The sequence below is a fragment of the Trametes versicolor genome, assembly GCF_000271585.1.
Source record: "Trametes versicolor FP-101664 SS1 unplaced genomic scaffold TRAVEscaffold_10, whole genome shotgun sequence".
Taxonomy (NCBI): Eukaryota; Fungi; Basidiomycota; class Agaricomycetes; order Polyporales; family Polyporaceae; genus Trametes; species Trametes versicolor.
In genome coordinates this window covers 381,499-401,068 of record NW_007360330.1, presented here as the reverse complement: position 1 = coordinate 401,068, position 19,570 = coordinate 381,499, and the positions used below count along the sequence as shown (strand labels likewise).

General features: G+C 58.1%; 7 protein-coding genes across 7 annotated transcripts; 3 read left to right on the top strand and 4 right to left on the bottom strand.

Moving 5' to 3' along the window:
* The first annotated feature begins 576 nt into the window (after window positions 1-576).
* Window positions 577-3,104, top strand: TRAVEDRAFT_66303 (uncharacterized protein). The gene is made up of 3 exons (XM_008043952.1): window positions 577-732; window positions 788-1,839; window positions 1,898-3,104. Exons 1-3 carry the CDS (start codon window positions 696-698, stop codon window positions 2,618-2,620), a joined length of 1,812 nt encoding a protein of 603 aa, XP_008042143.1. The 5' UTR covers window positions 577-695; the 3' UTR covers window positions 2,621-3,104.
* Window positions 3,105-3,669: 565 nt separating this feature from the next.
* Window positions 3,670-5,421, bottom strand: TRAVEDRAFT_152979 (uncharacterized protein). The gene is made up of 3 exons (XM_008043951.1): window positions 4,929-5,421; window positions 4,744-4,876; window positions 3,670-4,388 (listed from the first exon to the last, which is right to left on the bottom strand). Exons 1-3 carry the CDS (start codon window positions 5,285-5,287, stop codon window positions 3,912-3,914), a joined length of 969 nt encoding a protein of 322 aa, XP_008042142.1. The 5' UTR covers window positions 5,288-5,421; the 3' UTR covers window positions 3,670-3,911.
* Window positions 5,422-6,031: 610 nt separating this feature from the next.
* Window positions 6,032-8,152, bottom strand: TRAVEDRAFT_39247 (uncharacterized protein; the record flags this gene model as incomplete). The annotated part of the gene is made up of 6 exons (XM_008043651.1): window positions 6,032-6,123; window positions 6,199-6,640; window positions 6,703-7,388; window positions 7,441-7,809; window positions 7,860-7,929; window positions 7,985-8,152. The coding sequence occupies 6 exons, from the start codon at window positions 8,150-8,152 to the stop codon at window positions 6,032-6,034; spliced, it is 1,827 nt and encodes a 608-aa protein (XP_008041842.1).
* Window positions 8,153-9,019: 867 nt separating this feature from the next.
* On the top strand, window positions 9,020-9,794 carry TRAVEDRAFT_73856 (UPF0220-domain-containing protein). Its single transcript, XM_008043950.1, has 3 exons — window positions 9,020-9,160; window positions 9,222-9,500; window positions 9,560-9,794. Exons 1-3 carry the CDS (start codon window positions 9,047-9,049, stop codon window positions 9,719-9,721), a joined length of 555 nt encoding a protein of 184 aa, XP_008042141.1. The 5' UTR covers window positions 9,020-9,046; the 3' UTR covers window positions 9,722-9,794.
* An 833-nt stretch (window positions 9,795-10,627) lies between these two features.
* On the bottom strand, window positions 10,628-11,596 carry TRAVEDRAFT_152971 (ribosomal 40S subunit protein S13). The gene is made up of 3 exons (XM_008043949.1): window positions 11,517-11,596; window positions 11,220-11,461; window positions 10,628-11,141 (listed from the first exon to the last, which is right to left on the bottom strand). The coding sequence occupies exons 2-3, from the start codon at window positions 11,452-11,454 to the stop codon at window positions 10,921-10,923; spliced, it is 456 nt and encodes a 151-aa protein (XP_008042140.1). The 5' UTR covers window positions 11,455-11,461; window positions 11,517-11,596; the 3' UTR covers window positions 10,628-10,920.
* Window positions 11,597-11,711: 115 nt separating this feature from the next.
* Window positions 11,712-13,110, top strand: TRAVEDRAFT_60198 (40S ribosomal protein S6). The gene is made up of 6 exons (XM_008043948.1): window positions 11,712-11,789; window positions 11,848-11,867; window positions 11,928-11,979; window positions 12,041-12,496; window positions 12,553-12,732; window positions 12,786-13,110. The coding sequence occupies exons 2-6, from the start codon at window positions 11,849-11,851 to the stop codon at window positions 12,802-12,804; spliced, it is 726 nt and encodes a 241-aa protein (XP_008042139.1). The 5' UTR covers window positions 11,712-11,789; window position 11,848; the 3' UTR covers window positions 12,805-13,110.
* Window positions 13,111-13,323: 213 nt separating this feature from the next.
* On the bottom strand, window positions 13,324-16,691 carry TRAVEDRAFT_73853 (WSC-domain-containing protein). Its single transcript, XM_008043947.1, has 8 exons — window positions 16,457-16,691; window positions 16,281-16,406; window positions 16,177-16,225; window positions 15,909-15,988; window positions 15,780-15,858; window positions 14,886-15,725; window positions 14,418-14,831; window positions 13,324-14,366 (listed from the first exon to the last, which is right to left on the bottom strand). The coding sequence occupies exons 1-8, from the start codon at window positions 16,577-16,579 to the stop codon at window positions 13,771-13,773; spliced, it is 2,307 nt and encodes a 768-aa protein (XP_008042138.1). The 5' UTR covers window positions 16,580-16,691; the 3' UTR covers window positions 13,324-13,770.
* Window positions 16,692-19,570: the final 2,879 nt, after the last annotated feature.

The following is a 19,570-nucleotide window of genomic DNA, read 5'->3' as shown; positions in this document are numbered from 1 at the left end:
CCCCTTTAACACTGCTGTTTAGGAAGGCGCGCGCAGGTCGCGCGGGGTGAGGTGTGGATGGATTGGGGTGTGGGGTGGGGGTGCGCCGGTTCGGGGCGGGTTGACTCGGCGTGTGCGCGGTAGACGGCGAGCACGCGCGCGCGCGAACGGGGATTGCACGGGACTTTATCGAGTATTCCATCTGTGGGCTCGATAACGGCATATGAGGCGTATGCGAAGGCGGGCGGAAGACAATAAGCACGATAGGTGCCGTGCGCTCGGGTGCAGGAACCGTGGAAGGCGCACAACAATAAGACGTTGGCCGGACGCGATGGCTGAGAATCCGGGCTGCATTTTGTGTCCAAACAGAGGGCAACAGCGCGGATTGACGCGTACGCTGATTCGGGACTAGGTCCGTGTCCGTGTCTGGACAGAGAACACAATGAACGAGATCTCGAGGGCGATCTCGTGTCCTGCGGGGGCGGCTAGGGTGCTCGGCGGTCGCTCGCTCCTTCCTTGGCTATAAAGATCTCAGCGTATTGTCTTCGCCCTCCTCCGTCCTGTGCGCAATTGTTCTCCTCGGGGCCTCTGTGCCACCCTCCGCCATCGCTCGCGCCGCTCCTGGAGCGCCCTATCTTCCTGCCTCGAGGAAACTTGCCTGCGTTTACCAAACAACACCGCGCCATCCTTTCCCGACCACACTAACGAGAACAATCATGCCTGCCTACCGCACTCGCGACGCCTCTTCGCGCAGTAAGTCCCTGCACACACACAGCGAGCGCACACTGCTCACCGCGTCTGCGCACAGACCTCGAAGTCTCGACGGACGCCCCACCACCTCCCCCAACAGTGTCCATCATTTCGCCCACGCCGCGCGCATTCACCTTCCCTATCACTGACACTCGCTTCCCGTCCTCGCCGTCCAGTTCGCCCTTCGAGCCCACTTTGAAATCCATTCCTTCGACGCCCCCGCCCTTTCGCCCCTTCTCCCCGACATCCTCGATCGGATCGGACTCTTCGATTTCAGTGCTCGACTCAGTTTACTCTGTTCCCGAGTCGGCGCTTTCGGTTCCGGAATCGTTTCTATCTTCACCTTCGACCACCTCCTCGCTGGCCTCGTCGCATCGCCGGCGTAGATCGACCGCGAGCGACATCGGGGAGCGGCGGCCGAAGAAGGGCGACGAAGACTACATCAAGCGGCCAGAGAATGCGTTCATCCTCTTCCGCCGCAAGTGCTGCGAGGACCGCCAGGCCGCGCGCGAGGAGGAGGAGAGCACGTCCGGCCCGGTCAAGAAGCAGCGCCAGGCCGACCTCTCGAAGACGATCTCCCAGCAATGGAAGAGCCTCCCCGCAGAGGAGCGGCAGTACTGGGAAGACCTCGCGAAGGAGAAGAAGAAGGAGCACGAGGCGATGTACCCCAACTACGTCTACCGTCCGCAGCGCAACAAGGACAAGAAGAAGAAGGGGAAGTCCGCGTCGGCGTCGCGCAGGGGCGACGAGCAGGACGACGACGCGGAGAGCTTTTCGTTCCTGCTCCCCGTGTCGTCGTCGCCCTCGCGCAACGTCAACAACCGCGAATATGCCTCGAGCGGACACGGACACGGGCACGGGCGGCGCGCGGTCTCTGCGCCCACCCCGCCACCACAATTCCAGTCGATCCAGCTTCCATCCGTCTGGATGCCGTCGTGTCCCACCTCGCCGACGCTCATTCCGAGGATCAGCGGGCGATCGCCAGCACCCGTCGCGAATATCCCGCCACCGACGGAGTCTGCTCCTTTGACGACCTTCGATTACGCACCTAACGACCACCTCTTCATGTCGGGTTGCGACAGTCTGAGCATGTATGACGAGAACGGCCAGGTATGCACCACATCCGTCCTCGTATCGAGTTTCCTGCTGATAGCCGCGCGCCTGTCAGCCAATGAATGGACCGTACCACAACATGTACCAGATGTCTGCAAACGGCGGCGTACCTCCTCTGCTGCACTCGCTCACCATCCCCCGCGATTCGAGCGCGATGACGAACATGATGTCGCCCGCCGAATCGATCGCCTCCACGCTTGTCGGCTCCGAGTCCTACACGCCCAGCTCCTACGCGTCCAGCATCATGTCGTCCCCGAGCACGCACGGCGCCCCCTTCACTCCCGATGACGCGCTCCGGATGATGTCCTTGTCGATGCCCCCGCCGAAGGACGTCCCTGAGAACGTCGATGGGGACGGCGACGACGGCGAGATGCCGATGCCCTACGGATTCTGGCCGACGAGCGACGCGCTCTGGGCGAACATGGAGTCCCTGATGAACGAGGACTTCAACTTGTGCTCGATCCCGCCCGTCGAGCTCGGGCTCGCGCAGTTCGAGGCGCTCACCCAGTCCCAGCAGTCCAACGGCACCTCCTCGTCCTCCAGCACGATCCGGCCCGAGGACGAGCAGCGCGAGCGCGACGAGTACGAGTGCGAAGAGTACCCGAACGACGAGTACGTCCACGAAGAGTACCCGAACGACGAGTACCACTTGAAGCGCGACGAGTACGTGGTGCAGCACATGCCCGAAGAGCACGACTTTCACGTACACGACGCAACGACCCCCGGGCTGGACACCTACTCGGGCGTGTTTGCGCACGACAGCAGCATGAACTGGTGATGACTCCGTCGGCTCGCGCAGGCGTGGGTCGACGCGCACAGACACTGTACTAAAATTATTGCATCCCATCCCGTCTTCTCTGGGGCCGCGCCTCCGCCGTTTTGCGGGGCGCGCGCGTGTATATTCTCTGTTCCCCTTGTAGTACTATCAGCCCTTCGCCCCGCGCGCACTGTACCACTCACCTTTCCCCGTTTCCCCTCCTGCAGCATTACGGTCCTCACGCATCCCCTCACGTCGTAGCATTATTTGCATACCCGCCTCCCTCACGAACCCCCCGCCCGCGTTCAATACCCCCCATCGCACCCCACACCCATATCACAGTCCACACTCACCTTACCCCCACTACCACGTCTGCTCCGCCACTGGACACCTCCCCCCACCTCCCCTCCGACTCCTCACTTATCACATTATTTGCGCGTACCGTGTCTGCTGTATTCTTACACACCGAATGCAAGCTAGCGCATAGATGAGAGAACGCGGTTCCTGTGTGCTTGAGTGCCTCGATCGTCAATATGGGTCGTCGTCTTTGTAGCCGTGACCGAGTGGAGTGTGTTCGTTCTTGACGCGAGCATGATCGTGTCTCCGTCGTAGATGCGTGTACCAATGAGCCATCCTCCTGCTCTATCGTAAAATCAAGCCCTCAGCATATATCGAGAGCTCCGTTGAAGATAGGCGTTGCGTTGTGGGTCCAGTGTCTCGCGCGCAATGTTGCGTGAGGGAGGTTCAACTGCAAGTCGGCAAGGACGCGTCGCGCGTCTGGTAGTGTAGTAGACCACAGATCGATTGCCTGTGCAAGCCTAGCCGTCCTGAGAGAGACCCGAGATAAAATCAGAGCAGTAAGATCTTTGTGGCGACGGCGAAAGGGGGTGAATAATGTGTGGTTGGTGCGAGGTAACCACGACGAGGACGCGCTTGAAGTACTCGCGTCCGGCGTTTGCCGGTCTCGCACAAAGGCCACCGAGTACAAAGGGCGTCCTCCAGAGGGCGAATAATAGAGACAATTGCAGAGCAAAATGCTACAATTGTACGCGGTATCCGTGTGCTATTTGCGAGGTAGGTAGGTACAGGGACAATGACATGATACAGTACAGGCCGTAAGAGTCCCAACAAAGCCCACAGCGAACGAAATACGACAGCTATTAGTCGGGCAGTATGATGAAGGTAGAGAACAGCGTCGTAACCGGGCATAAGGGGTCGTAAGGGTATACAACGAGCGAAGGGGAGAGTCAATCGTAAGTTCGGACAAGGGATGTCGCAGGTGAGAAGGAGTAAGGAAAACGGAGGAACGCGATCAGAGGAGATGGCTTAAACACCAAACGACGTAGGCCAGGCCTATCAGTCCGCTGGTGGGCACATTCAAACGGAGGCCCGCGGAGTCCTCGAAAAGAGGCACCGCCGCCCCGATGGTGTCGTTAAGGCAGTTGAGCAGGGTCGTGTCGATGTTGGAGGGCAGTGGTACGGGCGTCGCGTTCGCGTCGTCGGACAATGCGCTGGTGTCGTTGTAGCCATCGAGCGTGAGCGAGACACTGCTCGCGCGATAGTATTGCACGGACTGCTCCGGCTTGGGATCTGTCGCACTGCCGTTGAACGCGAGCGGGACGGTGGAGGAATTTGACGCCACAGTGCAGTTGGCGTCGATGGACGCAATGAGCGCAGTGACGGTGGTGTTGTCCGCCACAACGTGGAATGTGGTATTGCTCGAGTTCGACGAGAAGGCGGCCTGCATCATCGGGCCTCCCGGCCTCGTTGAGTTGTTCGGCTCGCCATACTATGGGAGGAATGCGTGAGTAACTGGAACATCCTGGCCACTACAGCTGCTTAAGAACCGATGGGCCATTCTTTGGATCGCTCGCATCGTACGGCATGGCGTATCATACCTGCCACTCTCGTAAAAACTTGTTGGGGCTTTGTTTACCCAGGGAGCTGAACAAATAGGCAGCAGATATCGGCATGCCACCGACAGCGCCGAGGCGAGCCATGCAAGAGCCATGACGCCCGCCCGAGCCGCCTTGACCACAGGTCAAGAGTTGCTTGCTCGGCCCCACGATGTAAACAAAGCCTCAAGCGCGAGGCGATCCAGAGTGGTACATGCATTCCTGAGCAGCCGTATCCTCGCCACTCACCTCGTGGTTGGCATGCAGATACGCGGCGCCGTACCCGAGCCCGCCGCCCCATACAACAGGCCAGAAGACGAAGGGGAATCCTCTCCCCCCGACACCGAGACCCGACACTCCTGGGTAGCCGCTGCCATACGATCTATGAAACCTTGTCAGGCGCCACCCCTGTTATAATCGAGCGCCATACACACCTTGTTCCAAAGACCTGATCTCTTGTCGCGCCACCAGACGATCGACCTGCAAACGGCTGTCCTGCGGGGATCGAGACAACCTTTGTGGTTCCCGAGCCGTATGAGACGGCGCTCGAGCGTCCAACGGTTGATCCAGACACCGGCACAGAAGCACCTCTGCTCCCGACGCTACCGCCGGACGATCCGGAGCTGCCGCTGGAGCCTGAGCTTCCCGAGGACTTTGAACCACTGCTGCTGGATCCTGACCTTCCACTGCTGCCACTGCTGCTGCCGCCGCTCTTGCCGCCACCGCCCTTTCCTCCGCCACCCTTGCGCGGGTACAGATGTTGGCTGAGGTTGGTGATTCCGGGAACGTACATGTTGATTGGGGTCGGCTGGTGGACCTTGATGTTGGTGGGCGGAAAGTGGGGGTATGGTTCGCTACCAGAGCGTGGAACTTATATACCGTGGGGTCGAATAGGGAGTCTCAGTAAGCCAGCTGAGCACAAGTCCAAGCGGAAGGGCAGTGTGAATCAAGCGCCCGTTACTGAATGCAGCATGCTCCGCACAGCCACTCCGCCCCGGCACCACCGCCAAGTACCCACGCGCCTACCAACCGGCACGAGTTCAGAATCACTGGTAAACGAGCATTGCTGTCGGTTTCGCGGGCAAGGTTGACTTCACTCCACGGGAATATCTGGAGAGAGTGCTCATGGTCGACAGCAGGAAGATGCTGCGACTGTGGTCATAAACCGTATCAGGCTTCCGGTGTACCACCATGGCAGCCGCAAATCGGTGACAGCCTCTTATGTCGTGTTCCTATACTCTACGGATAGAAATAAACCTGCTCTCATAGCCTTTCAGGCACGATGTAGCGACATCCATAGCCACGAATTGACATGCAAAGCTAACCGCTGTGCCGACTAGATGCATCCGACCTACCCGGATATCCTGATACAAACCGTTACACCGCCCCATGTCGCCTGACATTCTTCTGATTACTTGTGGGAACACAGCTGACTGGTCCCGACATATCATCGGAGTCGCAGCGCCAGCATTCCATGGGACCATACTTTTATATTCCTCGAGCGAACAGTGCATTGGCACTAGGGTACTAAACCGTCTCACCTGCTGCAGTTGTGCTTCTGCTTGTGCTCGGGCCAGCCTTCTTTCTGACAGTTCGGAGTGCAGAAGTACACGCGCCCATCGCACGTTCCTAGAAAAATCGTTACAGCTGTCAGCACCCGCCGATGGGCCGACGAGCCCACAATGGAGTCTAAACGCCACGCACCGCCGCATTTCTTCCAAACCCCGACCGACCCGCACACGTAGCAGGCCATCCACGGGCCCAACTGCGCCGCGCGGCGCTCGTCCTCCCAGTCGATGTCCTCGAAGAGCCCCCCAGGCACGTCGACGCGCAGCTGCCACACGTCGCCGAAGCTGCGCGTGAGGTCGTGCTTGCCGGCCGGCACCCAGTCCGTGTTCGTGTACCCGCCAAAAAGGTACATGCGGCCCGTCGCGGGGTCCGTCATGAGCTGGCTCTGCGCGCGGTAGGTGGGGAAGTTCCCGGTGATGACCTGCTTCCAGCGCGGGGCGCCGCCGGGCGCGCTGTGGTCGAGCACGAACGTGTCCGAGAAGTAGTTGAACCCGAAGCTCGTCGTGGACGACTCGACGAAGAACGGCAGCGCGGGGCTGTACCCGCCGAACATCACCGTCTGCTTCGTGGTCGGGTTCTGGGAGGAAACGAGGCGGGTTAGTACGGGTTCTAGGGGAGGCGGAGATGGGCTGGACGGACATAGCTGCAGGCTACCTCCGCGCGGGGGCAGGGGAAGTTTCCGAGGACGCGTTCCTGCTGCCACTTCCCTTCGGTGATGTCCCAGGACCAACAGTCATCGTAGACGAACCCGTCCGAGGAGGCGAAGTCCGACTCGTAGATCGCGGCCTCATGGCGGTCGGCCATGCCGTACATGATGTAGATCTTCTTGCGCTCCTCGTCGACCCAGCTCGCCAGATCCTTACGCACTCCCGGCTGCTTATAATCGGGGGTGAGCTCGACGGAGTCATGGATCCCCGAAAGGTATGTCCAGCTCTTCGTCGCGATGTCGAGGACGGCGAAGTAGTTGCATCCGAGCGGGCGGTGGTACTTGCCCCCGAAGACGTAGATCTTGCCCTCGAAGACGTGCGCGACGTAGTCAGTCAGATTGTCGGTGTACGGCCACGCCAGCTTCTTCCCCTTCGCATTGACGAAGTTCGTCTGGATGCGGCCCCAGCGCTCTTTCTCGAGATCGAGGTAGTCCACCATTGCGGAGCCACGGAACAGGTACGCCTTTCCGTCGTGCACGACCATCTGGCAGTTCAGGAACGGCTGCTTGTATGACGGGAGCTGTCTCCAGCCCTTCATCCCCACGAGGTCGAGACACCAGATATCGCCATAAACCTGCATGCTACCGCTGCGCTGGCCGCCACACACGTACAAGCGACCTGAAAGGATGCGTCAGCATATACTGTACCAACGTACGTTGTAACTTCTTACTTTTGTAGATGAAGCAGGCGTGCGCCATGCGCGACGTGACCTTCGACGAGTCTGCCCACTTGAGCCGCTGCCACGACCCGCGTACTTGCAGGTCGGGGTTGCTGATCTCGAGCGAGCGATAAACAGACGGATCGGGGTGGCGGTACTCCATGACCGCTTTAGTGGAGGCGACGGAGAGGATCTCACGCCGAAGAGAATACTCTTGGGACGAAGGCAGGCTCCGGACGAGGTCGTTCCCGACGTTGCGGCAGTACGCCGCCGCGCCGGTATTACCGAGCTTGAGCAGAACGTCGGAAGCCGTGACGAGGCCGAGTAGGCGTTGCCGCTGGAACTCGAGGCTCGGAGGAGACGGTACGTATAAGTCCCAATCTAAAACGCGTTGAGTCAGATTACACACGATTGTCACCAACGAAACGTACCAAAGAGCGCCTTGTTCATGAACCGGACGTTCTTGTGCAGCACATCAACCTCCAAGCTCCAGTCGAGGGCCTGTATGGACGAGAGGGTCAGAGAAGAGAAGGTTGACATCGCGGTGCGTGCTGACCTTGACCAATTCGTCGGATTCGAATAGGTTCATAGCCGCTCCGTTGCAGCAAGTCATCGCGGTCAGACACTCGTCCATGGTGAAGTTCATGTATACCGGGCACTTGACACCCCCACCGTTGGCGGGATCGAGTGGCACCGTAAGCTGCGGTCCCACGAGGTGCGACATAGCTTCAGCGAACTTCGAGCCTGCTTGTTTGAACTTGTTCTCGCGAGCGAAGCCTTCAGCCTGAACTATGGCGAGCTTGCATTCTGCATCGCGGTACCTGCGGTCTGTGAGGTTTATCCAGCTTAGTACTCGATGAGACTGGGGATGGAGTATCACGAACCCTCGAGATCCAGGCGAACGAGGTATGCGGTGAACCCTTGTGCGAGTTCCGGGCTCTTCACAACGTCGATGCCTGTCTGCTTGGCCATCTTCTTGGTGTTAAGATTGTTGCTTGATAGGTGCTCAAGATGGGGGTTGGGAGGAAGAGCAAGCCCTCGAAGCGATTTTGACAAAGGTACGGCTAGCATCTCCCACGTGGCTGGACGGTAGAACGATGAGACCGCCGTGCATGTTGCATGCGTCGTAGCGCGTGCCTACAACTCATGACGATATATATCAGTATTAGCTTTCACCGGTGAAAAATACTGATTTTTGAGAGGCAACATGGGCAGTCTGTATCATGGTCTAGGAGACGTCGTATGCCAAGTGGCTGCCGTAGAAGGTCGGTGGAATTGTTCAGTATTCTCTAGGTATGAGACAACACGGATGCTATGCAAGACTACTGAAAGTACTCTTGGTATATTCGCCTTATCATATAGCTCTGGGCGATATATTGTCAGGGCAAGGGCGTTCAGGAACGCAGAAAGCGGGCCAGAATATGAGCGAGAAGCAGCCTGAGAGAAATGCGCGGGCGCTTGTATCGCAATGTACGCAACGGCGGCAGCGCTGCGCGCGTCCGGCAACGATGTGCTCAGCGTCTCGGTGTTGTACAGCAGCCACCACCACAGACCACCTCTCGTCGTTCACGCTCACCAGTACCCCTCTACTCGAGCACCCTAAGCCACCCTGACAACCATGGCCGTTCCTCGTCACAACTACGACCCTCGCCGGGTGTGTCTCAACCCCTTCCCCAACATCAGCCTCGGCAAGCACAGGCGCACAGTCGGTATCTACCTCGCCGGCGGTCTTGTACGTGCACATCTCTGCTGTAGTTATATGGCAAACGAGCTCATGCATTACCGACTTGCAGTTCGCGCTCGCGAACTGGACGTTCCTCGACGCCGCGATCCTCTCCGCGCATGCGCACTCGCCCTATGACGAGCCGGAGCGGCCAGTCCCGGTCCACGTCGCCTTCCTCGACTGGCTGCCCGGAATCTGCTCCCTCCTGGGCATGCTCATCATCAACCTTATCGACAAGGACCGCGTGCAGGGGAACGAGGACTTTGGGGACTCGCGCGCGGTGTGGCGCGCTCGCCTGTTCCTGTTCATTGGCTTCGCGTTCATGGCTGGCGGACTTGCGGGCAGTGTGGTACGTCTCTTATCCCCATGCGAAGGCGAACGGGGACTAATACACGATATGACTTACAGTGTATCCTGGTGCTCAAGTATATCCTGAATCACTACCCGGAGCAGTATACCTATTACGGCTACGCCAACGTCTCCCAGAATGTCGCCTTAATGCTTTCTTCTATAGTGCTCTGGATCTCACAGAGCGTTAGTACGGAGTACGAGTACACGCTGTCTATTTAGTTACGCCTGTGTTGTGCGATGCTGTCATGCTGCTACTGCGAACCAGGAGAATATATGTATGAGTGGACACTGGATGCTGATATGAAGTTTGCGGCACGTAGGCGCTTCAGGCGGCGTAGTGTGCAGTATCTACCGACAGGCCACACTATTCAGAACCTCAAAACGATGCCATCGCTGTAGAGTGCAAGCACCGTATACGCGCGGAGCGCTTATTGTTGCTGTTTTCAAGCGACATGTCGCGGGCGCCTATACCAACGTTTTCGCTCCATCTCGCTCTCCCTGTCTTCTGACCCCCTCCGACTTGCAAGGACTATATCTCCCTCAATTATCATCCAAACGGCTCGGTTCTTCGTGATTCTGACGCCTCTCATCTCCGCGCATATTCGGGTGCAAACAGCGCTGAAATTCACCGATATCTGCAAGCGCCACCTCCGAGTGAAGAACGCGACTGCCAGCGACCCAAGGGTCAGAGAGCAGGAGGAATGAGTGGAACAAGGTACGTGATCACTATGAAGCTGCATTCTGATGTGTTTGCACTGTGGATATGTCTTGGTGTTTTGTAACCTGTTGCCTACTCTCGGCGGGTCGGTACTCTATCCTACGTCCTTTTACAGGATTCTTCATACTTTTAGGCATGCATGCAGCCTACACAGTCTTTTGTACACCTGTTTTCCGAGTATCTACAATGCTACCTGTGTTTCCTCAACATTATGATGTGCGCCGCCCAAGGTCTGGGCTCCATGACGCCTTCGCACGCCGGTGAACTGCGTTCTTCTCTTAAAGGTGGGGGCACAGGAGGCGTTGAACAAATGTCGGTGGAATTAGGAATTGTTTGCATCAGAATATGCGCGTAGACGAGAGGAGTCGGAATCACGAAAAAATCGAGCCGTTTCGATGAAAATTGAGGGAGATAGAGTCCTTGTAAGTCGGAGGGGGTCATAATACGCGGGAGAGCGAGATGGCGCGACGTCTCTGAGTGACCTGATCACAAGCGAATGTGTTGCTATATATGATGTACAAGCATGGTCGCGAGCGCAGCGGTGGTGCATAGCCCTAGGTGCTGCATTGGGTGTGTCATGTGGAAAGCGTACAAGCGATAACATATGGTGTCGACAGCGCGCCCGTCGCTCCCGTGGCCCTCTGGCCAGGGATACCCGTCCCCATCCGCCTAACCCGTCTTCAGGATACAACGAGACCGCTCATGCGATGAGGGTGGACGCGGTCGCAGAGTCGTACTTGAAGGTTGGCGGGATCTGCTGCTTCGTCTTGTAGTAGCGCGCGAGACGGTGGATACGCGACTCGATGAGAATGAGGCGGAACTTCGAGTCCTTGTCCTTGCGGTTGACCTCGAGGTGCTTGCGCACGGCGACCGCCTTTTTGACGAGGTGCCAGAGATCCTCGGGGATCTGCGGAGCAAGGCCTGTCCATGCTTGTGATGAGCCGGCGTTCGCACAACTCCCTCACAGCAGGCTTGGGCATCAGGATATATGGGACTTACCGCCAGACTTGAGGATACGGAGGATCTTGTTTCCGGTCACGAAGCGGACCTGGGGGATACCGTGCGAGTCGCGGAGGGTGACACCGATCTGGGAGGGGGTGAGGCCCTTGCGCGCGAGCTTGTAGATGTGCTCGACGACATCGTCGGGGGTGGTCTTCAACCAAGACGGGGGGGCGCGGCGGTAGGGAAGAGCAGAGGACGAAATGCCCTTGCCGGGAGCGTGCATGCGACCCATGTTGACTCTGCCAGCCAAAATCAGCGATCGCGCGGAGGAGCAGCAGGACGGGGTAAGCTCACAAGTTTTTAGGCGGCGGGGGAGTCTTGAGGGGTTGTCGTCGTCGTGCGTGCCGTTGAGCGCAGTGGGTGTGTCCGAAATTGCTTGGGCGCACGTGCCACGTGCTCCCGAAATGGGTGGCTGATGGAACTATACAGTTGCAAACCTTGGTGCGCCACCCGCCACTGGCGTTGTCCGTGTTTGTGCACACGCCTCAAGCCAATCGACCCGAGCTCAAGACTATCTCGTCGTCGCCGCCCTCGCCGCCGCCGAGATACCGCCCACCACGCCGCAATGTACGTCTCTGCCCTCCATTTTTGCCGCTGGAGATTGACCTTGTTATTTTTGCTCCAGCATGAAGCTGAACATCGCCAGTGAGTTTGGAGTTTGAGCAGAGGTTACACGGAGGATTCTGACATGGATTGCCGCGATAGACCCCGCAACCGGGGAACAAAAGACCATTGACTACGATGACGAGAAGAAATAGTGCGCAAGCTTGCCATATTCTGCGCGTACTCCCAACTCATCGAGACATCCAATCATTCAGCCGTGTCTTCTACGAGAAGCGCATCGCGCAGGAGGTTCCTGGCGACTCTCTCGGCGATGAGTGGAAGGGCTACGTCTTCCGTATCACTGGCGGCAACGACAAGCAGGGTTTCCCCATGAAGCAGGGTGTCCTTCTCCCCCACCGTGTCCGTCTCCTCCTTGCCGACGGTCACTCTTGCTACCGCGCCCGCCGCACCGGTGAGCGCAAGCGCAAGTCGGTCCGTGGCTGCATCGTCGGCCCCGACATCGCCGTCCTCTCCCTTGTTATCGTCAAGCAGGGCGAGAGCGACATCCCCGGCCTGACTGACAACGTCCTCCCCAAGCGTCTTGGCCCCAAGCGTGCGACTAAGATCCGCAAGTTCTTCAATTTGTCCAAGGAGGACGACGTCCGCAAGTACGTTGTGCGGAGAGAAGTCACGAGCCAGAAGAAGGAGAACGCGAAGCCCTACACCAAGGCGTACGTTCCTGATACGCTGATACTCGTTGGGCAGATGCTGAACATTTTCCAATCAGTCCCAAAATCCAGCGTCTGGTCACCCCCCTCCGTCTCCAGCGCCGCCGTCACTTGCGCTCCCTCAAGCGCCGCCGGATCGACCGCCAGAAGGAGCAGAAGGCGGAGTACGATGTGCTCATCACCAAGCGCATCTCCGAGAAGAAGGAGAAGGCTGCCGCTGTCAAGGCGTCACACAAGAAGTACGCGCCTCGTAACATTCGCGTGTATAAGAGACTAACTAGTGATTTTGTAGGGCCGTCACCACTGCCTAAAAACTTCTCCTGGGTACACTCCCCCGTCCTATGCGGTCGCTCGTTGTATGGTTCCACCTATAGTCATGTCTCTTGCTCTCCATCATCTCCCTGCAATCTCATGCGACTTATGGCGAACCGCTGTACTCTTCCCTGCGGGATACCTCGGGATGTTGTATATCAGCTCATTGCTCCGGTGCATAGTACGGCGTGGCGCGGCGGCGAGGACGTTGTGCGTATTGCGTTTGTTATACGCGTGCTCGGGCTGGTCCTGTATCGATGCTTGTACTGAAGGATGACTATTGCAAGAGGTACGCCTCTCTGCCGACCAACTTGCGTGATCCTACTTCCATTGCCGCAGTGGTGAGCCAGAAGTCCAGATGTGCATGAGTCGTCGCATCAGCTATCTGGCGAATTGTGTCTGTGGTAGTTGACAGAGCCTTGTCGTGCCGGAGTTCATGGCAGGACCCAGAGCCGTATTGGCAAGTTTGCCAGGCTGTGTCGCCGTCTCCTTCGTACACGCAATCATTCCAATCATGTGGTGACAACAGAGACCATGTATTTCACGATGTAACGTAGACCACTTCGAGAGGTCATCGTAGGTATAACTGAACTATAAAGCGGCGCGCATCCATGCGAGCGAGGGGAACATGCAAGCCACGGCCGGAGAGCGATATGCGTAGAGGAGCCGGTTTAGCCAGTAAAGTCGTGCGTCGTCGCCGCGCTCTCGCGACCGCCCGCCCAGTCCGGGGGCGGAAGAGAGCCAACCCGCTTGGGGTCTGGGGGAGCCGGAGACAGAGATGAGGGAGGCCGAGACGGGACGTGAAAACATGAACATAAGAAGGACAACAATATAACCCGAGGACCCGAGAGCAGAGGATGAGAGCGAAGGAAATGCGCGGCGGGAGGCTCGCTCCCCGCGCGTGAGGGAGGTAGGGGGGAGCGGGCCGCCGTCAACGACGATCCGCTGGGGGAAGGGGGGCGAGCTCAGAACATGTCCGAGTGCTCGTGGCCGCGCCCGAAGTGGCGTGCCTTGTGCCTGCGCGCGGAGCCCGCGGTGGTCTTCTTGAACACGGAGAGCGCCATCGCGCCGCCGCAGACCTTCGAGCTGTCGCCCGCGCACGGCATGTTGCACTGCGCGTCCGCGAGCGCAGCGCCGCCGCCGTTCACGAACGAGCTGCCGCAGTAGCACTCGCGCGCGTACTCGAGCCCGGCCATGGTGTGCCCGAGCTGCGCGCAGTGAGCGATGCAGCCGCCGATCGTCATCTGCTGGCTCGTGTACGCGTCGACGTTGAGCGTGCGTCCGGGGACATCGGACGCGCAGCCGACGGCGGACCAGCCCGAGGGCAGACCGGAGACGTTGGTCGAGTTCGAGGGGGCAGCGGCGGAGACGCTGGGCTTGGCAGCCTGGGTGGTGGCAGTCGCTGAAGCAGGGACGGGGTTTGCGATGGCCACGCTGTTGTGCTTGAAGAGGCTCAATGCCCAGGAGCCGCCGCAAGTGCTGCCGGTCTTGGCGGCGCAGGGGATATTGCACGAAGACGCTGCGAGAGCGTTGCCGTTGCCGTTCTGGAAAGAGTTGCCGCCTAGGAGTGATATGTTAGAAACGAGGGAACACATTTTAACGGGGTACTCACAATAGCACTCGCGGCCGTACTCAACACCGGCCATGGAGAAGCCCTTGGACGCGCAGGTCGAGACACACGTGGTGAGGCTCATCGAGTCGCTTGCGAACGAGTACCCGGTGAGCGCGCGTGCGCCGCTGTCAGACACGCAACCTGCGCTCGTCCAGCCCGTGGGGATGCTCTCCGTGGTCGGGGGCGCGGCGAGCACCGCGGAAGAGGCGGGGTGGGTGCTAGTGGTGACGACGGAGGGAGCAGACGGGGTGACGGTGGCTGAGGTGTGAACAACGGAGGCGGAGACGGTGTTAGCCGATGTGACTGGCTTAGGTGCGGCAGATGATACAGACGAGGGGGAAGAGGGGGAAGATGCACCGGCGACGCCGGTGCTGAGGAGCGATAGCTTCGCAGCTCCTCCGCAGATCTCGTTTGCTGATGACGAGGAATATCAGCGCCTAGTCGCGTGCAGTGTTTGTTACTACTCACTGTTACCAGCGCAGTGGTTGCTGCACTCGCTCCAAGTCAGGAAGCTCATCGACGCGCCGTTTTTGACCGAGTTGTCACAGTAGCACTCGTCGCTAAACTCAATGCCCGCGAGCTTGTAGCCGTTCTTGCCGCAGTACGTGGCGCACATCGACTTTGTCATGGCCGGGTCCTTCATCGTGAGCGCGGGGAGCGCGCGGCCACTGGTACCCTCGGCGATGCAGCCAAGATCGGTCCACCCGCTTGGGAGGGGCTCCTGCGCGGGCACAAGCTGCGGGGTGACGAGGTTCGTGCAGGACGACTTGCCGCTGTTTCCGATCTGGTTGCAGCCGGGGAGAGCGGCGATGGGCGACGTCAGACCGATGTTCTCATCGACGATGCTCGTCTCGAGCACACACGCGTCCGCCGCTGCCTGGTCGAACACGGCGGCGAGGGCGGGGCAGTCCATAACGTTGCCGTTGGCGGCCGTGCAGGTGTCGATCGCCGTCTGAAGCAGGTCGACATCCCAACCGTTTTGGAAATCGCCGTGGTGCCCGTAACCAGTCGTATCGCCGTTGGCCAGAACCCAAGTGCCAGCACCCGTGTAGTCGAACTGGTCGACCGACACGAGCATCTCGTAGAACAGCGAGACGAGGTGGACCGGGTGTGAGGCCGGGCAGTCGCCGGAGTTGTAGTTCTGGATGGGGTACGCCATGTGCGACTTGTGGTCGTCCGAGTCGAGGTTCACACCGTCCCAGCACGAGGGGAAGAACACCTGTGCGCGCATACCATCGGGGCAGGTGTGGTCGAAGAAGTTGGGACGCTCAGCCCAGTCCGGGTCGTTGGTGTGCGCGTTGTTGTAGTCTATCCCGGAATTAGCCTTAGCGACAGCGAGACCGTATGAGGCATTATGCGTACCGAGGCAGACAAAGCTTACGGCCTGGTCGGCAAAACTGGAGGAGTTGTACGAACGCCTGGCGGTATCACCGGCGACCATCTGTATTCGCATTCAGTACGATATATCACACGCGGGGTCCGTAGACCGACCTTCAAGCCCTTGGGGAAGGCGTTGATCTTCTCATTCTTAGGACCTTGACGAACGAGATAGTAGATGTTGAAGGTAGTCGCTAGCAAAGGGTAAATGTCAGCAACTCGGCCACCGAGCATCAATACACAAAATGACAGGCGTTGAGGCAGGGCGGTAAAACGGGCCGGGAACCCAACCAAGGGCCCCACGGTTCAACTTCACGCCACTGCCCCACCACGGCGTGTTGCAACACTGCCGCCAGTTTCACTGCAAGGACGGCGCACGCACGTATGGGGGTAAGACCACCAGTCTGTTGATCGTGATGGTACAATTGAGGCTGATGGGCGCAATCAGCTATGCTACTCGTACGCTGATGTAGAGTCGCAGCTCACCGCCCAGTAGTTGCTCTTATCCGGCTGCACAGGGATCGTCGTGCAGTTGGACTTCATCAGGTCGTCCGCATCATAAGTGTCCGAGAAGCGGCTTGCACCAACAACCGCATGGACGTGCGATCCAACCTGAACAAGACGGATAAGTACAAACAAGTGAGGCCATGAGATGAACCTACGGTGCCCTGGTTGACCACAGGGTCCAGACGCGTTTGCACGATAAGCTTGCTGCCACCGAAAATCCAGTGCTCGGCGTTGGCGACCGCCGCGAGAGCGGCGAGAGAGAGGAGCTTGCTGAACATTGTAAAGATTGGACGAGATCAGCGAAAGAGTGTGTGTAGGTCAGACAAAGGAGGGGAGGCCGGGAAGGGGGAAATGAGAGCCTCGCACGGCAACGTTTGGGGGAAACGGCGGGGCCGTGAAAGGTTTTGTTGAGCGGAGCGCACAGAACCCAACTTTATACCTCGAGCATGTGGTGACGCGCAGAGGGATGCCGATCTCACACGGTGCCCACTAATCGAGGCACTTGCTCGGCAATCTGCTTGTCCTATATAGGGTAAGTCTTGTGGGTGGATGTTTGCCTCGCCTCGCCGGCGCAGATTTCATACATTCTATCGCATCCCGCGCCTCCCCGCGCTGATACGCACTGGCTGAAACATGCGAAGGGGGAGCGGAAAGTGCATTGAAAGCAGCGCACCTATCGGCATGTTGTTCAACTAAGCGCGGGCAACAAGCGACCAATAATACGCACCTTCGGAGGCTGTCATCCATAAGTGCGCCGGTGCAAGGCCGGCGATAAGCTAGTTATGTGCCACCGTCAGGGTCCTTCGTGCCATCTTCCCTCTCAGCGCGGCGCGCTGTAACCGCGGTAGCGACCTCAGCCTGACGACCGACGCCGGGAAAGTGCCTAGAACTGCCTTCGGCGTCGACGAGACAAGCGCCTGATTCCGATTCCACAAAGAATCGGTCTTGCCTATGAGAAATGGATCGGTCACGTGAATCCAGGCGAACCCGGCTTCGTCCGTGGGTTTCCGTAGATTTCCTTCACTCCAGGGCGCTTGAATCAGCTTGCCTTTGTTTGTCCTTTGTGGCGTCTGCACCTCGCAACACGGACGCGATTCACTCACTTTGCGTCCTATCCGGATCCGCCTCGTCGACTTTTCAGTATCGTCCCCCCTGTTCAGGGATTCCCCTGGATGCCTCCACAAAGCCTTTCTTGCGCTTTCATATCACTATATGCATCCATACCGATGGCCTACAGAGCACGCTTCGAGAGCTGATGAGTTGTAAGTGCCTTGCTAGCGTTAGTATCCCCTCATATCGAGCAGTAGTGTCTGATTCGGTGCGCTTCTCTGCAGGTATTCAACGCGTCGAGAATATGTATTCAGATTGATACGTGGCCGCGGACATCATTCCGCCGTGCGACCCGTTCGCTCGTTGTGTGAGCTGACTGCAGCTGCATGTTGTGTGGTAGTGGTCGACTAGACTGCCCAGCGCCCGCGTTTGCACTCCACTGAGCTCGCGCGAGCTGGCCCTCGCTACTTCTGTCGCCGTTTCTCTGGAGCATTGCTCAGCCCGTTGAAAGCTTTGGCAAGCTCGGTGTTCTTCTTTCCTGCCGACTGCCACAAGCAGGCTCAGTTGCACGCTCAAACCGACCACCCGTCAGCGCTCCGCGTGCATTCTCCTCGTGTATATAGGTGGTTAATTTCGGTCTCACCTATCTCAAGCAATACTATAATGACACGCGCAGTGCCCGGCTCAGCGTCTCCGACCTCCACGCAAATTCCAGCTCATGTATATCATCGCAGTCGTGAGCCTTGCTGGCTCCGCCCGCGTCCCGCTCCTCCCCGCGATACTCCCGGTGCGCTGCATGCTAGAAGCAGAAGTCATGATCAGATTTGCACGCGAGTACGATATAATTCCCATTGACGAGCATGGCACTGTACTGCTTGTATGCATCCATCTCTCCCATTGGGTGTACGAAGCTGTGGCAGATATCAGCGCCGGCTCACTGCCTCTGTCCCGGTGCTACAATGTGCCAATGTCCTGAACGGCTGCGTTCGAAGTTGTCCTGTCATATGTAGTATAACATGCAGTCAATCATGTTATACCTTATAAGTTACAAATATAATCTGCAGTACCTAAATTAGTGGAATCGGATCTGGCGTGCGAAGCATCGCCGTTCACCCTCAAGTAAGGCACGCCCTGCTGTAAACGGCAAACTGCATCAAGCATCTCGATAATTGAACGCTACGCTCTCAGGCACGAGGACTCGAGTGGTGATGGTTGCGGCTTCGACAGTTGGATGGATGGATGCGGTTCAATTCATCGGGATCGCAGCTGGCGGTCCACGAGGATATGCTGGCTCGTAGCTGAGTGAGGCGCGTTCTTTGGTTTATGCGGTCGCCGCCATTGATGTAGGCGTAGTATGTGCTCGGCATCATAAATACTGGATGTTCATCTTTATCGACGTCAGCGTCAGTACTTCGGTGTAGAAGGATGCCGTGACTTGCCTCGGTGGACAGGAGGGGCCGGTGTTAAATACACTTCCCTTAACAGAATGCGGATCCAGTTGCGATGGATACCCGGACTGTTTCTCTTGAAATCTGGTCAGCAATTTGAGTGAATGCATTGCGCGCGTATGGGGTGGGCGCCGGGCGCTGACTTTGTCAATTGATCCTCCCAAGTCCCAGGTCATGTACGTCATTGTGACTAGTGCGAGGTTCAACGCTGTTATAGGCTAGGGAAAGGCACCGGTTCGCAATGAAAATTCATTGGCAAAACGTCTTCCGGGCGCCGTAGAGCCTACAAGCTGCGAAACTCTGTCAGCATGTATACTTTGAGGGTCGAGAATCAACTCAACCGAGATATACTTGGTCTGGCGCTGCGCTGGTGTATCACCCGCTCAGGAACCACATCGCGAGCTTTCGTTATGTAGACAACTTTCCCCTGTCACCTGTTGACCGCCCAGGGATGATGCGCGTAGCGCTTGGGACTGGTGGGCGGTGGAAATACTATTTCCTACGCGCAGGCCTTGAAGTAACTGTGTCCGCCTAAAACGTGTCGAGAGGGTTTGACCTGAAGCTTGCAAAGTGTGAGGATAATGAGCCGCCTGAGGATCAATTCGCCGCCTACTGACGCATACCTTCTACTGGGTCTGGGAGCCATCCAGGCTAAGCTCAGTTTGTAAGACTCATATCAGCAAGACAAGATACCATATATGCAGCGTTATACGCTGAGTGAATGAAGAGCTGATGTGTTGTTGTGGTAGGAAAGAGACATAAGGAAGAACG

Excerpts from the sequence above, each read along its gene's own strand:
- TRAVEDRAFT_66303 (XM_008043952.1), top strand. The coding sequence starts at position 696 with ATGCCTGCCTACCGCACTCGCGACGCCTCTTCGCGCA. Across the intron at positions 733-787 it reads TCGCGACGCCTCTTCGCGCA|ACCTCGAAGTCTCGACGGAC; the intron begins GTAAGTCCCTGC and ends GTCTGCGCACAG. Across the intron at positions 1,840-1,897 it reads TGTATGACGAGAACGGCCAG|CCAATGAATGGACCGTACCA; the intron begins GTATGCACCACA and ends CGCGCCTGTCAG.
- TRAVEDRAFT_152979 (XM_008043951.1), bottom strand. The coding sequence starts at position 5,287 with ATGTACGTTCCCGGAATCACCAACCTCAGCCAACATCTGTACCCGCGC. Across the intron at positions 4,877-4,928 it reads GATCAGGTCTTTGGAACAAG|ATCGTATGGCAGCGGCTACC; the intron begins GTGTGTATGGCG and ends AAGGTTTCATAG. Across the intron at positions 4,389-4,743 it reads ATCTGCATGCCAACCACGAG|TATGGCGAGCCGAACAACTC; the intron begins GTGAGTGGCGAG and ends TTCCTCCCATAG.
- TRAVEDRAFT_73856 (XM_008043950.1), top strand. The coding sequence starts at position 9,047 with ATGGCCGTTCCTCGTCACAACTACGACCCTCGCCGGGTGTGTCTCAAC. Across the intron at positions 9,161-9,221 it reads TCTACCTCGCCGGCGGTCTT|TTCGCGCTCGCGAACTGGAC; the intron begins GTACGTGCACAT and ends ACCGACTTGCAG. Across the intron at positions 9,501-9,559 it reads GCGGACTTGCGGGCAGTGTG|TGTATCCTGGTGCTCAAGTA; the intron begins GTACGTCTCTTA and ends TATGACTTACAG.
- TRAVEDRAFT_152971 (XM_008043949.1), bottom strand. The coding sequence starts at position 11,454 with ATGGGTCGCATGCACGCTCCCGGCAAGGGCATTTCGTCCTCTGCTCTT. Across the intron at positions 11,142-11,219 it reads CCGTATCCTCAAGTCTGGCG|GCCTTGCTCCGCAGATCCCC; the intron begins GTAAGTCCCATA and ends AAGCATGGACAG.
- TRAVEDRAFT_60198 (XM_008043948.1), top strand. Across the intron at positions 11,980-12,040 it reads TACGATGACGAGAAGAAATA|CCGTGTCTTCTACGAGAAGC; the intron begins GTGCGCAAGCTT and ends CCAATCATTCAG. Across the intron at positions 12,497-12,552 it reads GCGAAGCCCTACACCAAGGC|TCCCAAAATCCAGCGTCTGG; the intron begins GTACGTTCCTGA and ends TTTTCCAATCAG.
- TRAVEDRAFT_73853 (XM_008043947.1), bottom strand. The coding sequence starts at position 16,579 with ATGTTCAGCAAGCTCCTCTCTCTCGCCGCTCTCGCGGCGGTCGCCAAC. Across the intron at positions 16,226-16,280 it reads ATAAGAGCAACTACTGGGCG|CCTCAATTGTACCATCACGA; the intron begins GTGAGCTGCGAC and ends TGCGCCCATCAG. Across the intron at positions 15,989-16,176 it reads TGGTGGTCTTACCCCCATAC|CGACTACCTTCAACATCTAC; the intron begins GTGCGTGCGCCG and ends ACCCTTTGCTAG.